This window comes from Rhamphochromis longiceps, linkage group LG15 (genome assembly GCF_057381845.1).
Source record: "Rhamphochromis longiceps isolate RC_006_pf linkage group LG15, R_longiceps_female_GT1.1, whole genome shotgun sequence".
Taxonomy (NCBI): Eukaryota; Metazoa; Chordata; class Actinopteri; order Cichliformes; family Cichlidae; genus Rhamphochromis; species Rhamphochromis longiceps.
Window position 1 is genome coordinate 37552030 of NC_140571.1, and position 20535 is coordinate 37572564.

Genomic DNA, 20535 nt, shown 5'->3' on the forward strand with positions numbered 1-20535 from the left:
TTAAATATCCATCATCCATCCATCCATTATCAATTAACCTCACATTCATAAAAACAAACGTACAGTGTTTGGGTGGGGCACACTTTAAACGTGTAATTGGCATTTAAATTTTATTTTATTCTTCAAACTGAAAACTTTTCAACAGTGTTATTGGAAGCGGCTATAGGCACAGTTATCATATTTAACTTTACTGTTTGTTTTTGCGCGCATCGAACGCACATCACTTAATCTAGCGGTTGCCTCAAACGTTTAGATCTTTGTTTGTAACCAAATGTGACTCATATCTAACACAGAAAATTCCGCTGAAGTCTCATCTGTGACACTGTCGTCTCTTTACCCCCTTGTTCAGTTCACTTCCTGACAGACATCACTGACGGCTCACTGACAAATGAGAAAGGGAACGGAAATCCTATCCATCACTTCTGTCAGACTGCTGGATGCTTCAGTATATTAGAGACAACCCACCACTTTGCCCACAACTGTGCGCCACGACCTCTCGGTAACTTCTGGATTACTGGAAAGCAGAGGGGATGAGACTACCAGAGAACATGCCCCTGCTGAGTCATTATCTTTTCTTGCAGTAGGCTGAAGAGGAACTGCGCTTCCAAACCCACAACACACCACAGGTAGCGTCTGTAACTAAGGCTATCTCGTGGATAGAAATGGAAAGCTCAAACTCTACGCACGGACCTTATTCAATAAACGAGACCACGACTCAGAATTCACAAACAGACCGTGTCGAGAAATCAATCAATTTACCGATTTTTATGTTTGCTGGAGGCGCCGTTGGGAATTTAATTGCAATAATCGTTCTTTCGGTATCAAGACAGCAGCGCAAATCTTCAGCTTTCTACACGCTGGTGTGCGGGCTGGCGGTGACGGACCTGCTGGGCACTTGCCTGGCCAGTCCGATAACTATAGCCAACTACCTTAACCCCAATGTGCTGTTGGACCAACATGTCTGCGAGTTTCAGTCCTTTTTGTTGCTGTTTTTCGGTTTGACCGGACTCAGCATCATATGCACCATGGCAGCAGAGCGATACCTGGCCATATGCTGCCCGTACACCTACCAGCGGTGGGGAGTGGACCGACGCTTCGCGCAGAAGCTTCTGCTCTTCATCTACATCAGTCACATCTTCTTTTGCTGCCTCCCAATGATGGGCATGGCGAATAGCACACTGCAGCCGTCCGAAACCTGGTGCTTCATCGACTGGAGGAAACACGACCCCGTGTCCACCACCTACTTCGTCCTGTACAGCGTCGTTAGCCTGCTGCTGATCCTCGGCACCATCCTGCTGAACCTGGCGGTGTGCGGCGCGCTGCTGATGATGCGCCGGAGGGTCGTGCAGCTGCCCGTCACCAGAGGCAGCGTCCGCGAAAGGTGGAGAGCTCTGTCCTCGGCCGCAGAGACTCAAATGATCGCGGTGCTGGTGATGACTTCTGTGGTGGTCCTGGCCTGCTCAGCCCCACTAGTGGTAAGAGAAGTCTTTAATTAACGAGTGGTGCGCAGAGAAACTTTGTTGTAACACTGCCTGGCACTTATAAACACGAGGATTACCAGTATTGTACTGATTAGTATCGACACAGCAGTGCGAAACATGCATTTTGACGTCGTTAGCTTTAATTAAAACTGGCCAAAAATAATTTTACCCACTTTCCATCTTATTTTTCCTCTAAAGCGATGCACGCAGTTAGCCTGAATTTCACAGGCAACAACTGCCTGTGAAATAACGAGGAACTACTTAAATCTGTAAAAGGACCTAAAAGTGGACGAACGTAGTGCTTGATTTGCTCAGTTTGCTTGATTCCAGCAAATATGTTCAGTACGTTCAGCATCAGATACTCCAGAAGTTCAACCTAATATAATTGGATAAATATATATCCCACACACACACAACAATATGTATCATTAAAATGACTACAACTGAAAACTTCTGGTGACAGTTTAGCAGGGCTACCTTCACATTTTAGGCATTTAACTTGCATGCCAGTTCATTAAATATTCTTGTATATTTGATGAATATAATCTATATTGTTTTCTAAAGTCCAGTCATTACCTGGTCACAGTGTTTAGCACTGTTCCCCCACACCAATAAAGTTTGAGTTTGAAGTTTGAAGCCTTTCTGTGTGGAGTTTGCTTATTTTGCCTGTGTACTGTGGTATTAAGGCTTCCTCTCACAGTCCAAAGACAGGAGGTTAGGTTCATTCTAAACTGCCTATAGGTGTGATTGTGAATGGTTGTCTGCAACAGGCTGGTTACTGGTGCAGGGTGTAATCTGCCTTTAATTGGATAAAATTTGATCATTTCTCTTCACCTCATACAGGGACTTTATATTTTGGCTTTTCAGAAAAGCCATGAAGTGTTTACACTGTGTTAAACAATGTGGATTTTATTGTGTTAGAAAATAAAGTCCCTGTCTCCAGAACAGACTTTATTAGTCATTTTCTGCTCAAAGCTAACGTTTATTTTTTATACTTACAATGTCCAGCTAAACCCAAATAGCAGAAATTAATAATGCAACAGCTTGCAAAATATTTGTAACCAGAGGTGTAGTCTACATGAGGACAGCGCCTTAATGTTGAGTTTGCTCATTCAATCCAGGAATCCAGGAATTTGATTTGATTTGACAAACTTTTCTTTTTTAAGATGACAAAACAGGAAATCTTTCTGCTTATGAGCTGTTAACAGTCTAAAGAAATATATTATAACAGCTCCTTTCTTCTGTTTTAAGGTCCGTGTGTTTGCAAACTGCTTCAGTGATGAAAAAAACTTCAAAGCAGACCTGGCTGCCATCAGGATAGCCTCAGTTAACCCCATCCTTGACCCCTGGATCTACATCCTCCTCAGGAAGTCCCTGTTCCGCCGGTTCCTCGGTTTATCCAGGCGAGGCAGCAGCAGCCGCAGCAGCTCCCCTCCTTTAACGCAAACCACCCTATTTACTACCAGCATTGTGAAGGACAGCAGCGTGTTCACCCAGCTGATGTGCAATGCCAGCATCATCACTCAGCTCCCCGCTACTGTCACATTCACTCCGCGCGACACGGAGAGAGCCTCCAGCAGACTTGACTCTGCTGAGTGAGCACATATTTGACACCGATGAATGTTTGCTGCGTTATGGTGGCATGAAGAGCTTCACACGCGACTCTCTCTCAGAGCCGCTGATGATGAAGATGTGGTGGGCCCACAGCACGGAGGGATCCCCAGAGCACCTGGAGGATTATTTATTGACTGAAAGAGTTGTATGTCACGGGGCTGACAAGAAAAGAGAAACAATGTTTGATTGAGTTGTTGTTACTGAAGTGCAATGATAGATCGAGCCTTTCCATTCTGTCCAACCTCCCCTTGTGGCTTCCGCCTAGCTGAGACACTCTTTCGCTAGATGAATGTCATCTCTCATGGGGCTCACCTCCACCTTTCCCTTTCCACCTTCCTCCAGATGTCTCTGACAGTGCCAAAGAGCCATCAGATGGTTCTTGTGATGGACAGGATCCTCCCTCAGCTCCAACAGTGTTTATGGAAAACTCCCCGATGGTTTGTGTGGGTTTCGTTATTTCTTTTTCATCAAGAGAAACATATGAAATTAATAGAGCACTGACCAAAATATGCTGATGGCTGTTTGTAATAAAGACTCATGTTTGCACTAGAAAATCAGTCAACTGTCTTTGTCCTGGAATGAAATCATGGGCGCAGAAAGAGCCAAGTGAAATAGTGAGAGGTCACATCAACAGGTCACATCAACAAAGAAAAAGTACATATGATGAAAGAGAAGCAAAAAACCACATCCACTTTATCTCTTTCTTTATGACAAATACATTGAAAACAAAACTAAAAAACCCCACCACGCCAAAAAACAAATGCAGGGAAATCAGGTCATTAGTCATTGTGTGTAGGCAGCTAAGCTCTAAAACACTTTCGCCTTAATGCTAACAGTCTGCACTCCTGTGTAGAGGAACACTAAAGAGCTGTCACTGGTGGCTAACTGAGGCTGCCAGCATCCATCATAACATGGAAAGAGGAGAAAGTGAGCTCCGTGTGCCCAACAAAGACACGCTGCAGATGTGCGTCCTCCTCTGAAAGATCATGTGGAGCCACATAAAAGAAACTTGTGCCTGTTGTTACCATACCGACTTCTTGTAAACACAGTCTGGTGTAAACAAACATGACAGCGTACACTCGGAGCTTCAAGTAAATCATTCAGTTCTACTTAAAAGTGCTGACATTTGTGCTGCATTATTAATTTGTGCCCACTAGGGGGAACTAACTGACATTTTTTAAAAAAATATATCATCAACATGTGGTTTTGCCTTTGGGAAACTGGGAGATAAATAAGGTTTTAGCTCCTAATCAAATACCAAATTGCCATTTTATTCATCACCACTTTGTATATTATCTGCACAACAGTGGCAGAGATACTGGAAAGTTTTTAAGTGAAGAAGCACACATTTGAGGCCAGGAAGAAACATACATGACAGAACAGAGCAACTGAAATGTCATGTTAGATTTATACACGCTCTCCTGAAATTAAGCGCTGCACACACATAATCAAGATACTTGGACCTGATACTTGAAACTGTGCATCAACAGGGAAGAAAGGTGATTTAAGGGACGTTAATGTGTTTCAGAAACTGCTGATCCGCTGGGATTTTCCTGCACAAAGATTTAAAACATCCAGTCAAGGGAGTTTCTCTGAGTGTAAATGGCTTGTCAAAAACAGAGGTCAAAGGAGAACAGATGTTTTGAGATGACCAAGGTTGTAGAAGAACATGTCTGAATGAAAATTGCTGAACCCTGAGGCAGATTTTATACAGCAGCGGGACAACAGGAGACTGGAAATACATTACCTCAGGGGTGGGCAATTCCAGGCCCAGAGGGCCGGTGTCCCTGCAGGTTTTAGATGTGTCCTTGAACCAACACAGCTGATTTAAATGGCTAAATTAGCTCCTGCAGTTCTCCAGAGGCCTGGTAACGAACTAATCATGTGATTCAGGTGTGTTGACCCAAGGTGAGATCTAAAACCTGCAGGACCTCGGGGCCTGGAATCGCCCACCCCTGCATTACCTGGTCTGATGAATCCCAATTTCTGCTGCAGTATTTGGATGGACGGGTCAGATTTAGGCATCAAAAACACAAAAGCATGGAATCATCCCGCTTGTATCAGTGGTTCAGGCTGCTGGTAGTCTAATGATCTCAGTGCACTTTGACCCCAGGAAAACCCACTGAGCATCGCTTAAACGCCACTCCCTATCCAAGTATCGTTGCCGACAGTGTCCATCCCTTCACGAGTACAGTGTACGCTTCAGAGGATAAAAATCTCAAATCGTCTCATACTGGTCTCTTGAACATGACCGCGAGTTCACGGATTCACCAGATCTCAATCCAACAGAGCATCTTTGGGATGCGGTTTCATATCATGAATAATATATTTCCCTATAACACTTTAAGCAATAGATGGTAATCCTTAACTGCAAGACACATTATCAATATTTAAACCTTATTAGAAAGAAACCTTTTTACTGCAGAGGTATTTTAAGAATATTTGGCTGCTAACACTTTTACTATACTGGGATTTTTATTCATACTATTCATTATTCATACTTCTTTTATCAAACATTTATCAGTTAAGAGAACACGCAAACATTTTCAGTCTTCAATTGTGTATTTATTTAAGCAGACAAGACTGTGCACCCCCCTGTACAACATTTCTGTACACAGACACCATAAATAAAAATCTAAAAACATCAGTTAAGTAAAAATTCTTTCTAGAGATCCATTGAAGAGACACAAAAATAATTATACAAGTTTTACAAAGTATTCTCCCCCTTTCTCGTCAACATTTAGATCCCTTTAAAAAGCTTTATGACAGACAGAGAGAGGAAATTTAAAATAATTCGCCTTTCAAACTTTCTCCCACTTTCAGAAACAGAGCCGGCATGAACCGTCCACGTGTCCTATGTGTTATCGTTTAGGAATTTCAGGTCTTGTGGCCGAGCTGACAGAAGGCCTCTCTCTGGTGGCACGTCAGCATCAGAAGGATTACACCCTTTCTTTTGGCAACAGGAAGAAATAAGTGAGGAAGAAAAAAAAAAAAAAAAAGCACGAAGGAAAGGCGAGATGGTCTAAAACCGTTAGAGCTGCACTCTGCATGTGACTGGAAGCAAAATATTCTTGAGCCGTGACGCGATCGTGTCAATTTCTTTGTAAATCACACTTCTAAAATTTTCTTGGCTCTTCATCTAATACGATACTTCCCATCTGAGATCTGTGAATTACTGCACCAGTCTAGTAAGAAGATGAGTCATTTTCTTAATGGGTGAAGAGTTCCCTCCTGCTGTCTGCAAAAACAATTTACACTTGTATTATTGTAGATTTAAAATCATGCCCGTGCATCTTGCAAGACTGAAACATTTCAGATTTGTCAATGTTCACATTAGCAGTGGCAGAAACTGCAAAGACATTGCAGTGAAATAATAAATAAAACCGCACGTTTCTTTATCTTTAAGCTCCGTTTTGGGCTCCACCAACTCATTAAAACATATCTGGATCTTTATTATAAACAAAATCTCCCCTCCTTAAAAACTGATTTTTATTAAAACTACTTTTTAAACATCTGCAAAACCACTGAGCGCTTCCATAGAGGTAAAGAAATGGGCTCTTTAATTTGCTGCCATCACTCCACTATGAGTGACACAATCACATTTTTCCCATCGGATGCAAAACTGAAACTATGCTGCTCAGTAGATAAAAGCTGAGATGATTAAATCTAACATTTGAAATGGACGCTGAAGTCATAGAAGTTCGAATTCATCACTTTGTTTGTTTTTATTTATGGTTACCGTTTGCGGTGGGGAAAATGTCACGAAGGCCAACACAAACAACAGACAGCCTCAAAGTGAACAACAGACAACAACACACAAACTATATTTCAAAACAATGGACAGCGAGTTTGGTTGTATTGCAATGTTTCTGATTAAAATTATTCTTACACTGAGTAGAGGACTTAAATTTCAGTATGTAATCTAATAAAAAATAAAATAACATGGTGGCAGTTAATAGCTAGTTTTCTCCATGAATCTAGAAAGGAGTAAACAGACACGTTCTGGAGACACTAGATGTGGTGGGGAAAAACCCACCAATCACTGAATACTGTGACAGCATTTAATTAATAACCCTCCCCAAAAACCAAAAAAGAAAACAAGCTCACAACCGGCGCTCGATTCGAAAGCAACAGAGTCAAAACAAAGAAAAACTGTCTTCCTGCACTTTACAGTAGTGATGATAGAAAGCCCACCTGAAATTACAGGTGAATCTTTCATTGCACAATCCAAACCTCTGTCCAGTGACTCTATGACGCCAGTGTTGACAAATTAAAAGAAAACGCATCAAGTGGTTTGAAGACGTGCAAACTCGACACGGCGTTCTGTTTTTAAAAACTGAAACATGACAGAGGAGCTTTTGGTTCAGGCTGACAGAGCTTGAACCAAAGCTTGAAGCTTCGCAGACTGATAAATACAAATAAACCAAAAAAAAAAAAAAAGTCTCCATGACAACAAAAACAACTCCATTATATTTTATGTGGTGGGATACAGAAGAAACAAATACATCCTTCATGTATGAAGCTGCACATCTTTTGTTATGCAAATCTAATTTTAGGCCTTATTCATTCATTCAAAGACATAATCATACAAGCGCTTTTTCTAAGCTAACATCCACGCACACACAAACTGGAGTGTCGGTGTGTTCAGGATACTTTGACGAGCAGCCGGGAATTGAAACACCAACCTGATTAGTAGACGACCCGCTCAACCTCCTGAGCCACATTTATACCAACAAATAATACAGTAAACTATTTTCTGTTTCACCAGGGAGAAGCACAGATCTGTATGAGGTCACTGACCTTTCTAGATAACAGAAATGGTCTCGCTCTTCGTTCAACGATGTGGTTTTCATAAGTGTTTGGCTTTATTAAACATTTATGAACATCAATGGACTCATCCGCTTTTAATTTGGAGCATTTTTCCTAATTGGGCACTTTTATTAGTGGGAGTGTGGATATCGATTGAATGTATACAGTCTGTGGCTACGCTAGAGGCTCTGTGAGGTTTTTAACTATATAGAATATCATTACAACCCATCTTGATTGTTGATATGTTTCAATCTGGACAGAAAGAATGAATGACTAACACTTGGTGTTGAAAACATTGCCAATCACAATATCAGATCAAACCTACAAAACCCACTATATTCCCAAGAACTCCCATCAGCATTAAGGCTATAATTTATTCACTGATGACTAACTCAACAGTTTGTATCTCCCCACATTGTCTCAAGTAAATTTTAAAGAGAGAGAAAAAAAAGACATGAAATGCCAAAACCTAAAAATTTTAAGGATCTTGACTGAACTAAAAGACACGACAGACTCGTAATTCGGTGCACGTCAACATTCACAGTGATGGTTACACATGACGTCCTTTCCTCTCAAAGTAAACAAACTAGAATGTTATGGCTGGTAGTGAAAACAAAAATCAAACATCTGCAAACAGTTGTGTGGAGATCCTTTTCCAGCTACCTTCCTGGCCGATACAAACCGATTCTAACCGTCGCGTTCAGTCAGTACCAAAAAAATAAATAAAGACCTACACCAAAGCTGACTCAAAATGAAGTTTAGACAGGGAGAGAGAAGGGGTGGGAGGTCACATGACTGGCCCGTGATGTCAGACACCTCATTCTTCAACACAAACAGCCCTCAGTCCCCAGGTGATTGAGACCTGCCTCTGAGCCGCCGGGCTACACGCAGTAATGTCTATGACAGCTACCAGAGTGAGGACGAGTCCTCCTTTACACCACATATTGGTGGTTGCTGCTGTAGTTTGTCGTGTAGGTCTGCTGGCTGTACTGGAAGTGGTCAGTCAGGACGTGGTTCCAGCTGTGCTGCTGCTGCTGCTGCTGCTGCTCTGGGCTGTGGGGGAAAGGCACTGACCCGTTGGCCTGGATCTTCTCCAGCGCCGGGTTGTCAAAGGACATCAGGTCCTGTTTGGAGCCCGGCAGCAGCTTCTTCTCCTTGTTAGCGTCATACTTGGCCTGTTGGCAAAGGACAAGAGCAAAAAGATTTGAAATCAACCAGGTTTTAAATGTTGGATCACCTGAACTGACCACGTAGGTCACAATGGTCAAAGAAGATAAATGAGTGCAAAAAAGGAAAGCAGCTCAAGTTGGATTGATGGTAAAACTACTGGAAGAAGTCCTTTAAGGGTGAAAGCAAAGCAGTCTGTGGACTGAAAATAAACAAGGACAGGAGTGTAAGTGGACTTGGGGGCTGGTAGAGAAGCAGATCACTTAGAGACAGTAAGTTCCAGACCCTGAACTCTAAGTGCAACATTTGTATGTTTCTCTTACCCCACGACGTAAGAAAGGTGAAATTATTTATAGCGTGTGTTTTGACAACAATGACATAAAACAGGCTTTGCATCACATCCAATTTAAACAACAGAAGCAAGTGCATGTTGCATCGTGCCTTAATGGATCAAATGCACATCTTTATAATGAACTTTCGCTCGGGCTGACTGACCTTGTTGTAAAGGAAGACTCCGACGATAGCCGTCATCATTCCCAGGACGTTTGTCAAACTGACGGGATTTCGCAGCATTAGCAGCGAGATGCTGATGACCATGATCCTCTTGGTGGCGTTGGCGACGGCGTAGCTGAGCGGGCTGACGATGTTGAGTATACTGAAGGCGATGACGTTCTGAGCAAAATTGCAGAACCCACTGATGAGCAGCAGGATAATGGTACTCATGGACCCCGAAACATCCGTCTGAGACGAAAGGAGTTACGTCAGATAAAGCTCACGGTCACCGAAGCGGCTCTAGTTCACGCCAGACTCTTACTGCTACTCACCAAGTCTCCATTCACCAGAAACACAGAGAGGTCCACCAGAACCCAGGTGGGCAGCATGAAGATCACAGCGTTAAAGCCCAGGATGTTCAGCAGCCTCAGGTGGTGGACCCGCGTGTCACGCAACACCTGTAAAAACACAATAAAACCTTAGGCTGCAACTCTGTTAATGCATCTTTAAACTGATATAAAGAACTCTGTAAGCATTTCAGCACACTTTCAGAAATCTCCATTTCTTTATTATACACTCAAGAGATTTAAAATGCACCACTCTATTTTTTGTCCAATCTGGGAAGACCTTTCATCTGTTAAGAAAACTATAGCTGCCTTTTTGATAACATGTGAGACTTTGTCACACCCGACTGATTATTGTGAGCAATCCTGTGTCGTCACAAAACCTTTATCCGGCTAACGCACCCAAGCCTATTAAAAAAAAAAAAAAGGCACCACAGGTTTGGAAAAAATGACATGTGAGATTTCCAAGACTGGGGCAACCTGAGTGGGATCGTGCCACTGGGATGCTGGAGGAAAAACCCGTGAAGTTGTTTGAATGCAACAGGACAATCCTCCTCATCAGACTCAGACACTCAAAAAAAATAAAAAAAAATAATACTGCGTTATTAAATCCCTTGAGTGCATTTTCATTTCCTCTCTGTTAATGTGTCATAAGTAGGAAGGAGAAGGAGATCCTACATTGACAAAAAGTGGCAGTTAAACTGTGGCTATGATTTGAATGAAAAAACAGGAAGTCTCTAACAATGTCTGCTGGTTCATTTGGACATTTTTCAGAGAAGAGAAAAAAAACAAAAAAAATCAGCAGATCAGCACACGTGGCACACAGCAACATGAGGGTGGATTACCTTTTTGGAGAAGATGTTCTGAAGTGAGAAGCAGAGCGTGGCAGCCAGAGCGCTGATTAGTCCCGTCATATTAAAGGACAGCTCGGTCACTGTGGCCAGCAGCACCCCACCAATGATGGGAATGAGCGATACGTATACCTAAGACCACACAAAGCACAAACTGTTTCATCACTTACATCTAAAGCAACACATTTAGGAAATCTCATTTCCAGCGCAGGAAATATTTTGCACTCTCTAGCAAAGATGGCAGGTTTATAAAAATAAATTAGCAACCATGTTTGTAATCAATGAACTGCTTTAATTCATTCATAAATATGCATCCAATCAATATAATGGTCTAACAGACAGTAACAGTAACATAGAGAGAGAAGTATTTCCCATGACAAACTGTGCTGATGTACTGCTGGCAGTAACGCCTGTAGCTTATCAGGAACAAACTCAAAGTCTACAGATGACATGTGTTTATAAATATCTGTTTTGGCTGAACAGCTGGTGAAACTTTGTCTTGAAAATAGTAAAATTGACTTTTAACATAAACAAGTAGAGAGTTTCTGTTGTCTCACAACATCCAGATGATTCACTGATTGAGCTATTAGTGAATACATTTTGTAGATCAGCAGTCCCCAACCTTTTTCGCGCCACAGACTGGTTTATGCCCGACAATATTTTCACGGACCGACCTTTAAGGTGTCGCGGATAAATACAACAAAATAAAACTAGTACCGGTACCAAAAAAAAAAGATTTATTCATAACACACATGAAAAGACCCAGGAAAACCGAGTTAACGATAAAAACGATAACAAAATAACGCTGAAAACCCATAAAAGCCCTGAAAACCATACATTTCACACCTGAGCTTCAACTCTCGCAGCCCGGTACCAAATGAGTCACGGACCAATACCGGTCCGAGGCCCGGGGGTTGAGGACCGCTGTTGTAGATGAACTGAAAAAAGAAAGTAGTAATTGTAGCCAAATGAGTAAGAATGTGAGCAGCTTGGTGCCTCCTAATGATACAGTGATGTGAAAGAAACGTTTCACAGGCCTCTATACTCCATGATTTAATCGCTTATAGAACCACCTTTAATAGCAATAATTAAAAGTAACTGTTTTCTGTATGACTAGGGTTGTTCGATATAACGATATATATCGGATGACGATATAAAAACGTCTATTGTTTCATTTTACGCTATCGTTTGTTTCATGGTGTCGCAAAATAAACTTTACGGCAATATTTTTTTTTCGTTTTGATGATCACTGTAGTGGCTATATTAATTTCTTAAAGTTCTCTCTTTCTCTTATATTTAATATAACCACACTACCGACGGACAAGCGCCTGTTTTTATGGGTTGTCGTTAGCAACAACGACAGTAACAGCATCGCATGTCCGCTTGTTTATTTTCCACATAAACCTTTCACAATAAAGCTCAAGATCCTGAGACTATTCAAAATAAACGGAATCACGTGAAAGAGTATTATTGACGGATGAGAAGCAAAAAAGAAGTTGTCAGGTGCTAAAAAATAAATCTTAGACTCAAACGTTAGAACAGGCTTTTCCCCGTAGCACGCCATGTAATAAATACTCACAAAGAAAACGGCGGCCGTTACAACTTATATCTAAAAATGTGGAGTTTCATGCATCGGTTAAAACACTCGACTCCAGGTACACGACGCCCAGCTGGAAACGCTTCACCTACCCGAGATTCACAGAATTTACAGAAAATATTACATTTTTTTGATTTATATCGTTATCAGATGATAGATGTTTTATATCGGGATATGAGATTTTGGTCATATCGCACAACCCTATGTATGACTATCATTGTGGATGAATTTCTTCTTCACAACATTGCTTCACTTAATTGAGGTGTGTGTTTTTTTTTGTTTATGCACAGCTCTCTTTATGCCCTGCCACAGCACTTCAGTCAGGTTGAGGTCTAGACTTTGACTTGCGTGATGCAATAACTTGATTGTTTTCTTTTTCAGCCATTCTGCCTGTTAACTCAGTTTGGGACTGGCTTTACTGTCAGACAGGTGGCCTTGGTTCATGGTTATTGTTGCCCTCCTGTTGCTGTAAAACAAGCCTAAACCATCACTGCTCCACCACCATGCTTGACAGCAGGTATGAGGTGTTGGTGTGATATGTTGTGTTTGGTTTTCGCCGATTGTGGCGTTGTGCATTATGGCCCAACATCTCCACTCTGGGCTCGTCTTTCCAAAGGACACTGTTCCAGAAGCCTTGCAGTTTTTTTAGATGTAACCTTTTAAGTTGGGCCTTAAATTTCTTTCTCCTGGGAACCCTTCCAAACAAGTCAAAGTTGTTCAGTGTTTTGCTAACATTACTATCATGAACTGGGGTGAATCTGATGGGACTTCTACTCCTGGGAAGCCTTTGCACTGTATTAACAAACACCAGACCAGCAAATTGCCAAAATGACTGCTTTTATAGAGGCGGTCACACTTGCTGAGGATCAGTTATTGAAGGGCATTTGATTAGTAGCTCCTGGCTGCTACTTATCCTCTTAACTCCTATGAAAGCAGTAAGCGTGTAGTGCATGGAGTCATGTAAAAACTCTTTCATATGACTGGATAAACATTGGTTCGTGTTAATTTGGTCAGCACCTCAGAGAAAATGTGAAGCAACATTTCCGACACTGAATTAATAAAACCCAAACATGACCACATTTTCACCCACTGAAAAATAAAGAGATAACAAGAAGTGGAAAATTTCCAAAAATGGTTGCTGCACAAGAAGACATAATTTCACATTAATGTGTGTTAGTGTATTTCTAATCTTCAGCACAGCGATTAGTCCAGAGTGTGCAGCTGGACCTGGTAACTCTGCTTAGACATACACTTGAGGAGAACAGCTCATCTACAGATTCATTTGCATCCTGAAATATAGCATCCATCACTTGTTATGAAACCCACTTGTGCACCTACACACTCACCCACTCAGCCCCCAACAAACCACTCTGAAACTAAAAAACAAAACAAAAACTAAACACCGAACAGCAAATAAATGCTCTCAAGCTATCAAACCACTCTTCATCTCACATGAGCAAAACGCACAAGACCAATAAGACAGCCTCCAACTGAGCTAAACCCCCCAAAATTTCCATTGGTATCATTGTGACCCAAACTGAACTGCTGCAGCACAACATACTTAAACTAGCTCCATTAATGTGTTGTTTAATAATTAACCAGTCTCTTAACTGGATGCACTACAAGGAAACAGTTCCCAGTAAAAACTTGTTCACACACCCTCATGTTAAAAGTTAACTTCTGATAACACACCAAAAGTGCAGGTGCATCCACAAAAAAAAAGAAAGAAAAAGATGCAGGTCTACTTACTGGCATCACAAAAATATACAGTGGGGACAACGTTGAACCTTCAGGGAGGAGTTTTCTATTTTGGTAAAGGCCCAGATTTGTGTCCTAATTCAGGTGCTCCAAATTATTTTGGAGATTTAGACTAAAGCTTAAATTACACTCCACAGTGGTGTTGCAGTGGCCTGCATTGCATTGTGCTGACAAGGTGCTCTCCACATAAAACCCATCCAATATCATGTAGTCTACCAATTTTACCTAAATTATAACCATAAGCATAATTAAAGTCCATGTTTTAAACATTACACATTGATAAAGTGTTTTATGAGACGTATTATAATAAGTCTCATACAACTTCAGTTCTCACACGGTCATCAGAGCCATGTTGCCTCCCGTCTCAACACTGAACTGGAAGATAAACATTACGTGCTAATCTCAGACTCTGAAGACTTTCACATGACGCAAACTCTGTGTAAACATTTCATTGCCATGGATCCAGTTAGGTTTTGAACACTGCATCTATGTTTAAGTTTAGACTTAAAACTTCCCTTTTTGATAAAACATATAGTTGGGCCTGAACAAGGTCAACCTGAATCCTGCCATAGGCTCCTGCTGCTGGGAGCTTCTCATGATGCACTTAGTGTGTCTTATTTACTCACTGTGTGTTTACACATCAATTTGCATTTTAATAACTATTAAATAACTGTTTTACTAACTATTAAAATGCAAAGTGATGCATTCTGGCTCTATACCACAGACCCGTCTTCCCCTTCTCCTTTCCATTGTCGCCAAGAGCTTCCTGGTTGTTGGGAGTTTCTATATATTATTGTATGTTCTTGCAGTATAAAGCTCACTGTTGTTGTCATTTGGTGCTATAGAAATAACATTGGATTGAAATGAACTGAAACTAAACTGACAGCTCAGTCTAAAGTCAGTAAATGGATGCTACACTTGAAAGGAATTCTGGGATTTGTGATACTGGGCAATGTAGATCCCACTATCAGTAGTTAGAACCTAACTACTAGAGTTAGGTTTTTTTTTTAGATGTTATAGGGTAAATATCTGGTACTACAGGGCTAGGAATGTAGACTCTTAGGAGTGTCTGATCTCAGACAGCAGATATGGAAACCAGTAGAAACATGTTTTCCAGGTAGGGGACTGATAGTATATTTATTCTCATATATACAAGGCATAGAACATTCCTTAAAATTATTACAATTAAGCGCCTGGTTTTTATGTTAAAGCCTGAATGTAGAATGAAACACACACACTTTTATATCCAAGTTCAATGTGATATTGAAATTAATATTTTTCAAAAGCCGACTTCTGTTGTTATTACATCCAAAAGTTTCAAGGTATTATCTCTAATGTTCCCAATATGAATTTTTGAAATACTCATATTTATGTACGGCAGGCAGAGCACAAGGTTTTAGTTTGATTTATGCACCTTCACATCCCTGCAGGAAGTTTATCTTTTACCAATAAGAAGACAGGATATGTGCTGGGTGCCATTACAATGTGTATTATAATGGTTTCTACAGACCTTCAAATCTGCTGCCAGAGATAACAGATCCAAATATTCGAAGATTTCAAGCATCCATTATTCTATGTCTGCAAGCTGCACTCCAGAGTGTCCGCAAATCACATTTAAAATACTTGAAGCACGGAGCTCAAGTAGTTTTATTGATAATGGAATTTAAAATAGTCTTAAAGTGGATCGTTTCTTTTGAATATAAAAGATTTATTTGATGAAGAAATATAAGAAACTTGATCGGTGTTTCACGAAGGGAGTTTTCTCATTTAACTCTAATTTAATACAAGTCTGATCAAAGTCAATGCAGCTTTCTCTTTTTCTAAGGAAATATGAGCTCAGCACTAATATGTTTATATGACACATCAACCAAACAACTAATTACTTAAAAACGTCATGACATTAAGGACTCCAGGATAACTCCCACATTACAATCAACAGTTGGACAGCTTACTGTACTCCTACATTCCCATCATGCTTTGTTTATTATTAAGAGCTGTGTATACTTCGTCATGAGCGAGGGGCGATTCCTGCACCAAACTATTTTAATCATTGCTATGTGTCTGTCAGTGAGACTTTGTGGGAAGGTGGAGCACAAAAACAATGGAAAGTTGTTACAATTTGGAGGGGATTCATCTCCTTTTATTTGGAGGATGCACTCTACATGTGTCCTACTAGTTTGTTCTTTGCCTTCCACAACCAGTGCAAAAGAAGAACCAGGCATTACTTGTGCTCAAACGCTAACCAGTCGATTCTGAATTTATGCTTTGGATTTAAAAAAAGAAAAAAGAAAAATTAAAGCTAAACTAAATGCTGAACAGAAACTGCTTCCAGCATCTTCATTTTGACTCACCACTAGGGCTGGGCCATATCATACCGTTCACGGTAATACCGGTATAATGTTGGGCAATGATAAGAAAATGAAATATCGTGATAGAATATGGGTAAAACGCGCATGCACAGTGCCTTTGTTTTCATACGCACATGGCGGAAAAAGCATGGCGGTGACGGAGAATGAGAAGGGCGAAAGCGGATCGTTGAATGAAACAGATGAACCAGAATTGGTTTGTAAAAATGCTGCAACTTCAGTGGTGTGGAACTGGTTTAGCTTTCGTCCGTCACATACACATCAAAGCACTATTTTTGGTAGACCATGCTAGTCGTTATTACCGTGTTTTTTCGGAAACTACGGCACACTTAAAATCAATCCTTTGATTTTTCTGAAAATCGACGATTTTCTGCGGTACACGTCGCTCGAAAATCTGTCAAATGTTTTAGTACGACGATGCTAAGCTACGAACCCGCACCGCTTGATGGATTGTCGGAGCATTGCGGCTATCGTAGGCAGGAGCCTCGCGGAGTGATACGTACTGCGCTTCAACATAATATTACCATATTGTGTGTGTATAACCTCTTTTTAAGTTTTGTGGATATTATACATGGTTATGCTGAGGATATGTCCGCCAATTTCCACTGTCAGCAAGGAATTTGCATTTGCACTGTTAAATTTTTATATAACTTTACTGCACATAAAAAAACAGTTGCTTGTTTAAGTGAAAATACATTGATGAGGTTTTTTTGCACTAATAAAGTTGTGGAGTTGTAAAGTATTTTGTCTAGTGTCAGTTATATCGTTATCACAAATTTTCAAATGTATATCGTGATAAATATTTTTGGTCATATCGCCGTGCTCTACTCACCACTACTGTCTCACGTTTCAAAGCGCACTCGATGAATGGCAACAATTACCAATGCAGATCATCTTTAGTTGCAGTGCAGTTCAATCATTTTAATTGTGATATTAAAGTGCAACAATTTGTTGTTGCACAGACTGAGACAAAAAACTAACAAAAAGCCTTAATGCAACCTTGCAGTGAAATGCAATCCAAGATATATTTAATTGATATTAGTTGAACTACCAATTGACGTACTGCTAATGCACAGTGTTGTGGTATGCATGGCCCCAAACACAACTGTCTAAATAACAGAAGAAGTGGGGGGTTAAATGGGAATTTATTAGGCGAGTGTGGTCACCTGGTATAAGAAAAAAAGCCCCTCTTCCTCTCTCACCTCCACCCTCCCTCAGAAGGTTTCATCAACTTTGTGGACAAAAGCCCCTACAGATGGCTGTAATATGAGATCCAGGACAGACACAGCAGCACTGTGCCACATCACCACTGCTGAGTCTCAGACAGAGCAGGCCTTGTCGTTAGCCGTGCTCAACCTACTCACCTTTGTGGTCTGCTTCTCTCTCATGATAATTCTCGACAGCAGCACAACCCATATCGGCATTGTAGCTTTGACTGTAAAAGACATGACAAGGAACGACGTCAGTTTCTTTTTTCTTGAACAAACATGAACTATTAACAGGCAGCAAGTAGGCACGGTACGTCAGAGCTAGGCCCACACCTCTGTCAAACATCCAACCTGTCACAAACCTTGGGTTTGCACACCTCCCTCGACTGCACTTGTTTCATTTAAACACAGACTAAAGCGCAACTCAGTTTATCATTATGTTTTTTTTTCTTCTGAAGAACAATGCCAGAGTAGGCGCTCAGTACTGGCGTCACACAAAGTAGATAGAATGATCATTGTGTAGGTTCACAAGGTTAGAAGCTCATTCCTAAAGTAAAAACACTGATGCAACTGCTGTGGCTCCAAAACTCAGGTCAGAGGCGACAAAGATATTTTACAGTGACATTTTATTTACAGACTTGCTCTAAATCAATTGTTATTAAGTATCTGCTAGACTTAATACAGAAATAAGTAAATAAAATTGAGACTTTTAGAGTTGTTTCAAGTTGGAACGTGTAGCTACATTACAGTGCCGTGGAGTTTGAAGGCGCAATTAATGAGAAATTCAACATGTGTTGCTAACTTGCAGAATCTGCAGGTAATAAGAGAGAGAGTGGAGAAATCAGAGCTGATGAAATTCATCTGCCACAAGTCCCAGGAGTCAGTGGAAACTAAATTAATGGAATAATCTTTAAATGACACAATAGATGCAAAAGGTGAAAGTAGTTCAAAAAGGTGCAGTTGATACATACCACGGGAAATATTTGAATTGAACTTGAGGAGGGTTTAATATGTGTATTTCCATCTTTCACAGGATAAGAGGCACATGCTTCCTGCTTTTTTTCTTAAAAATGCAGATCAACTATATAGTTCTTTTGGGGGCTGTAATTTGCGGTCCTATTAAATGAGAAGGTTCACCTTTTATTTGCAAAAAAAGAAAAAGAAATAGGGTGGGGAAAAAAGACAAAAGTTCCATACAGGGTTTTTAAATTTACAACATTTGTTTGATAGCTGTCTGTAAAGATTAGCCTTGTGATTCAGATTAGTATTAATACTTTAATTTATGCATCTTGCACTATATTTTTCTTACATGTGCATTTACTTTAGTTTTGCATGTAGAGTATATTGTGGTTTTATACAGTTAGTTGCTGTAAATCCATTGTGCTTGTATAATGTGGTTGTAAAAGTCCAACCAGAAACAAGGTTGAGTTAGCAACAGATAATAACTGTTTTTCATGCTTTGTACTGGAAGTGCCAAATGGCTCTGTCCCTTAAGACAGGGACTAAGAAAACATTCAGATTAGTGACATGATAGTATTATTATGATACATTTTTATAGATTAAGCAGCCTGGTGTACATTTCCTGGGTGCAACATAATCACAGCCGGATCTTAATATTTCCTTTACGTTACCAACAGTATTCCTACACTATTATATAGTGGCTTTCGCTTCTTTCAGCTCAATAACAATGTTTAAAGGACTATGTGTTAGTATTAGCCGGTTTTTTTTTTTACATTTATCAGCAGGTAGCCTCACAAAAATGTCACTTCAGCTTGTTAAAGGAGAAAAAATCAGTTGCAGAGGCTCGCATGTTACATGGTGGTTTAACATCTAAGTTAGGGAAGCACGGCGGCTCATTAATGGACCCTCCCCCTTAGCTATGAAGCTAGCAAACAGCAGCTCATTAGTAATTCTTTGGAGAGTCTAAAGCTAATTAGTTTATATTAAGAGGACACGAAGCGAGATTAATTAGCCTCATTAAAACAAGACCTACAGTACACAGATTCTACGTGGGGCCCACAGCCTGGTTAAATGCCGTGCCACCCTGCGTTAGCCGCGATGCTAACATCGGCTGACAGGACGGACACATCATCAAGTTACCCCGGCTGACAGGCTCCAGGTGGCGGCGCATTAAAACGAACACAAAGCCGCTGTACTCACCGGTATGCGCGTACGACACGGGCACTTTCCATATGCTGAAGTGAGCCGACACGGAGGCAAAGTATTTTCCGAAAGCTAAAGGCAGGATGTACCACCAGTAGTACCTGCTCGGCAGTTCTGTTTTGGGGACTCCCCAAGCCCGCAACAGCGGGGGGAGGAAGACGACGATAGAGATGATATGAAAGAGAGAGACCGTGACCGGGTACGGGAATCCATTGAGGATGATTTTGTTGACAACATTTCCCCCCGAGCTGACCGTGTACCAGCACACACACAGCGAAACTATCCGGATCCCTTCCCTGACCGGGGTCCGCTGCACCGCAGCCATCTTCCAGCGCGGAGTGACGAGTCACCGGTCGTGTGGATGCACCGGAGAAGCTCATCCGTCACATTCACAGCCGCGAACGCTTCCGGGCGTACCCTTCAAAATAAAAGACAACAGTGTCCGTCGAAAGATGTTCACCGTGGGCGGAAGTGTACAGCTCACATCTGTAAATACGCGTTAAAACCAAGGTTTTTATAGTAAGTTTTATACTATAGTTTTAACTTTAGTATTATTTAAATTAATTTAGTGTTACTTTGGTTTAAAAAATCTTTCTTACTACTTGCTTGATTGATTGTCGTGTTTATTGAGATTCTGGATGAGACTGTGAGTTAAGTGCTTTCAAAAAGTTCAATGTTTTTATTG

The 20535-nt window shown here is 40.9% G+C and overlaps 3 protein-coding genes and 1 long non-coding RNA gene across 4 annotated transcripts in view; 3 read left to right on the forward strand and 1 right to left on the reverse strand.

The window, feature by feature from the left end:
* LOC146653113 (uncharacterized) overlaps positions 1-20535 on the forward strand; it is a 172703-nt gene that overhangs the window by 125152 nt on the left and 27016 nt on the right. The gene's annotated exons all lie outside the window — the stretch shown is intronic.
* The window catches only part of LOC146653119 (uncharacterized), a 250949-nt gene that overhangs the window by 69943 nt on the left and 160471 nt on the right, over positions 1-20535 (forward strand). The gene's annotated exons all lie outside the window — the stretch shown is intronic.
* On the forward strand, positions 491-3638 carry LOC146653122 (prostaglandin E2 receptor EP4 subtype-like). Its single transcript, XM_085382753.1, has 2 exons — positions 491-1475; positions 2733-3638. Exons 1-2 carry the CDS (start codon positions 663-665, stop codon positions 3078-3080), a joined length of 1161 nt encoding a protein of 386 aa, XP_085238879.1. The 5' UTR covers positions 491-662; the 3' UTR covers positions 3081-3638.
* slc35e1 (solute carrier family 35 member E1) lies at positions 6080-20228 on the reverse strand. Its single transcript, XM_085381957.1, has 6 exons — positions 19848-20228; positions 17844-17914; positions 10753-10890; positions 9896-10021; positions 9567-9812; positions 6080-9079 (listed from the first exon to the last, which is right to left on the reverse strand). Exons 1-6 carry the CDS (start codon positions 20173-20175, stop codon positions 8837-8839), a joined length of 1152 nt encoding a protein of 383 aa, XP_085238083.1. The 5' UTR covers positions 20176-20228; the 3' UTR covers positions 6080-8836.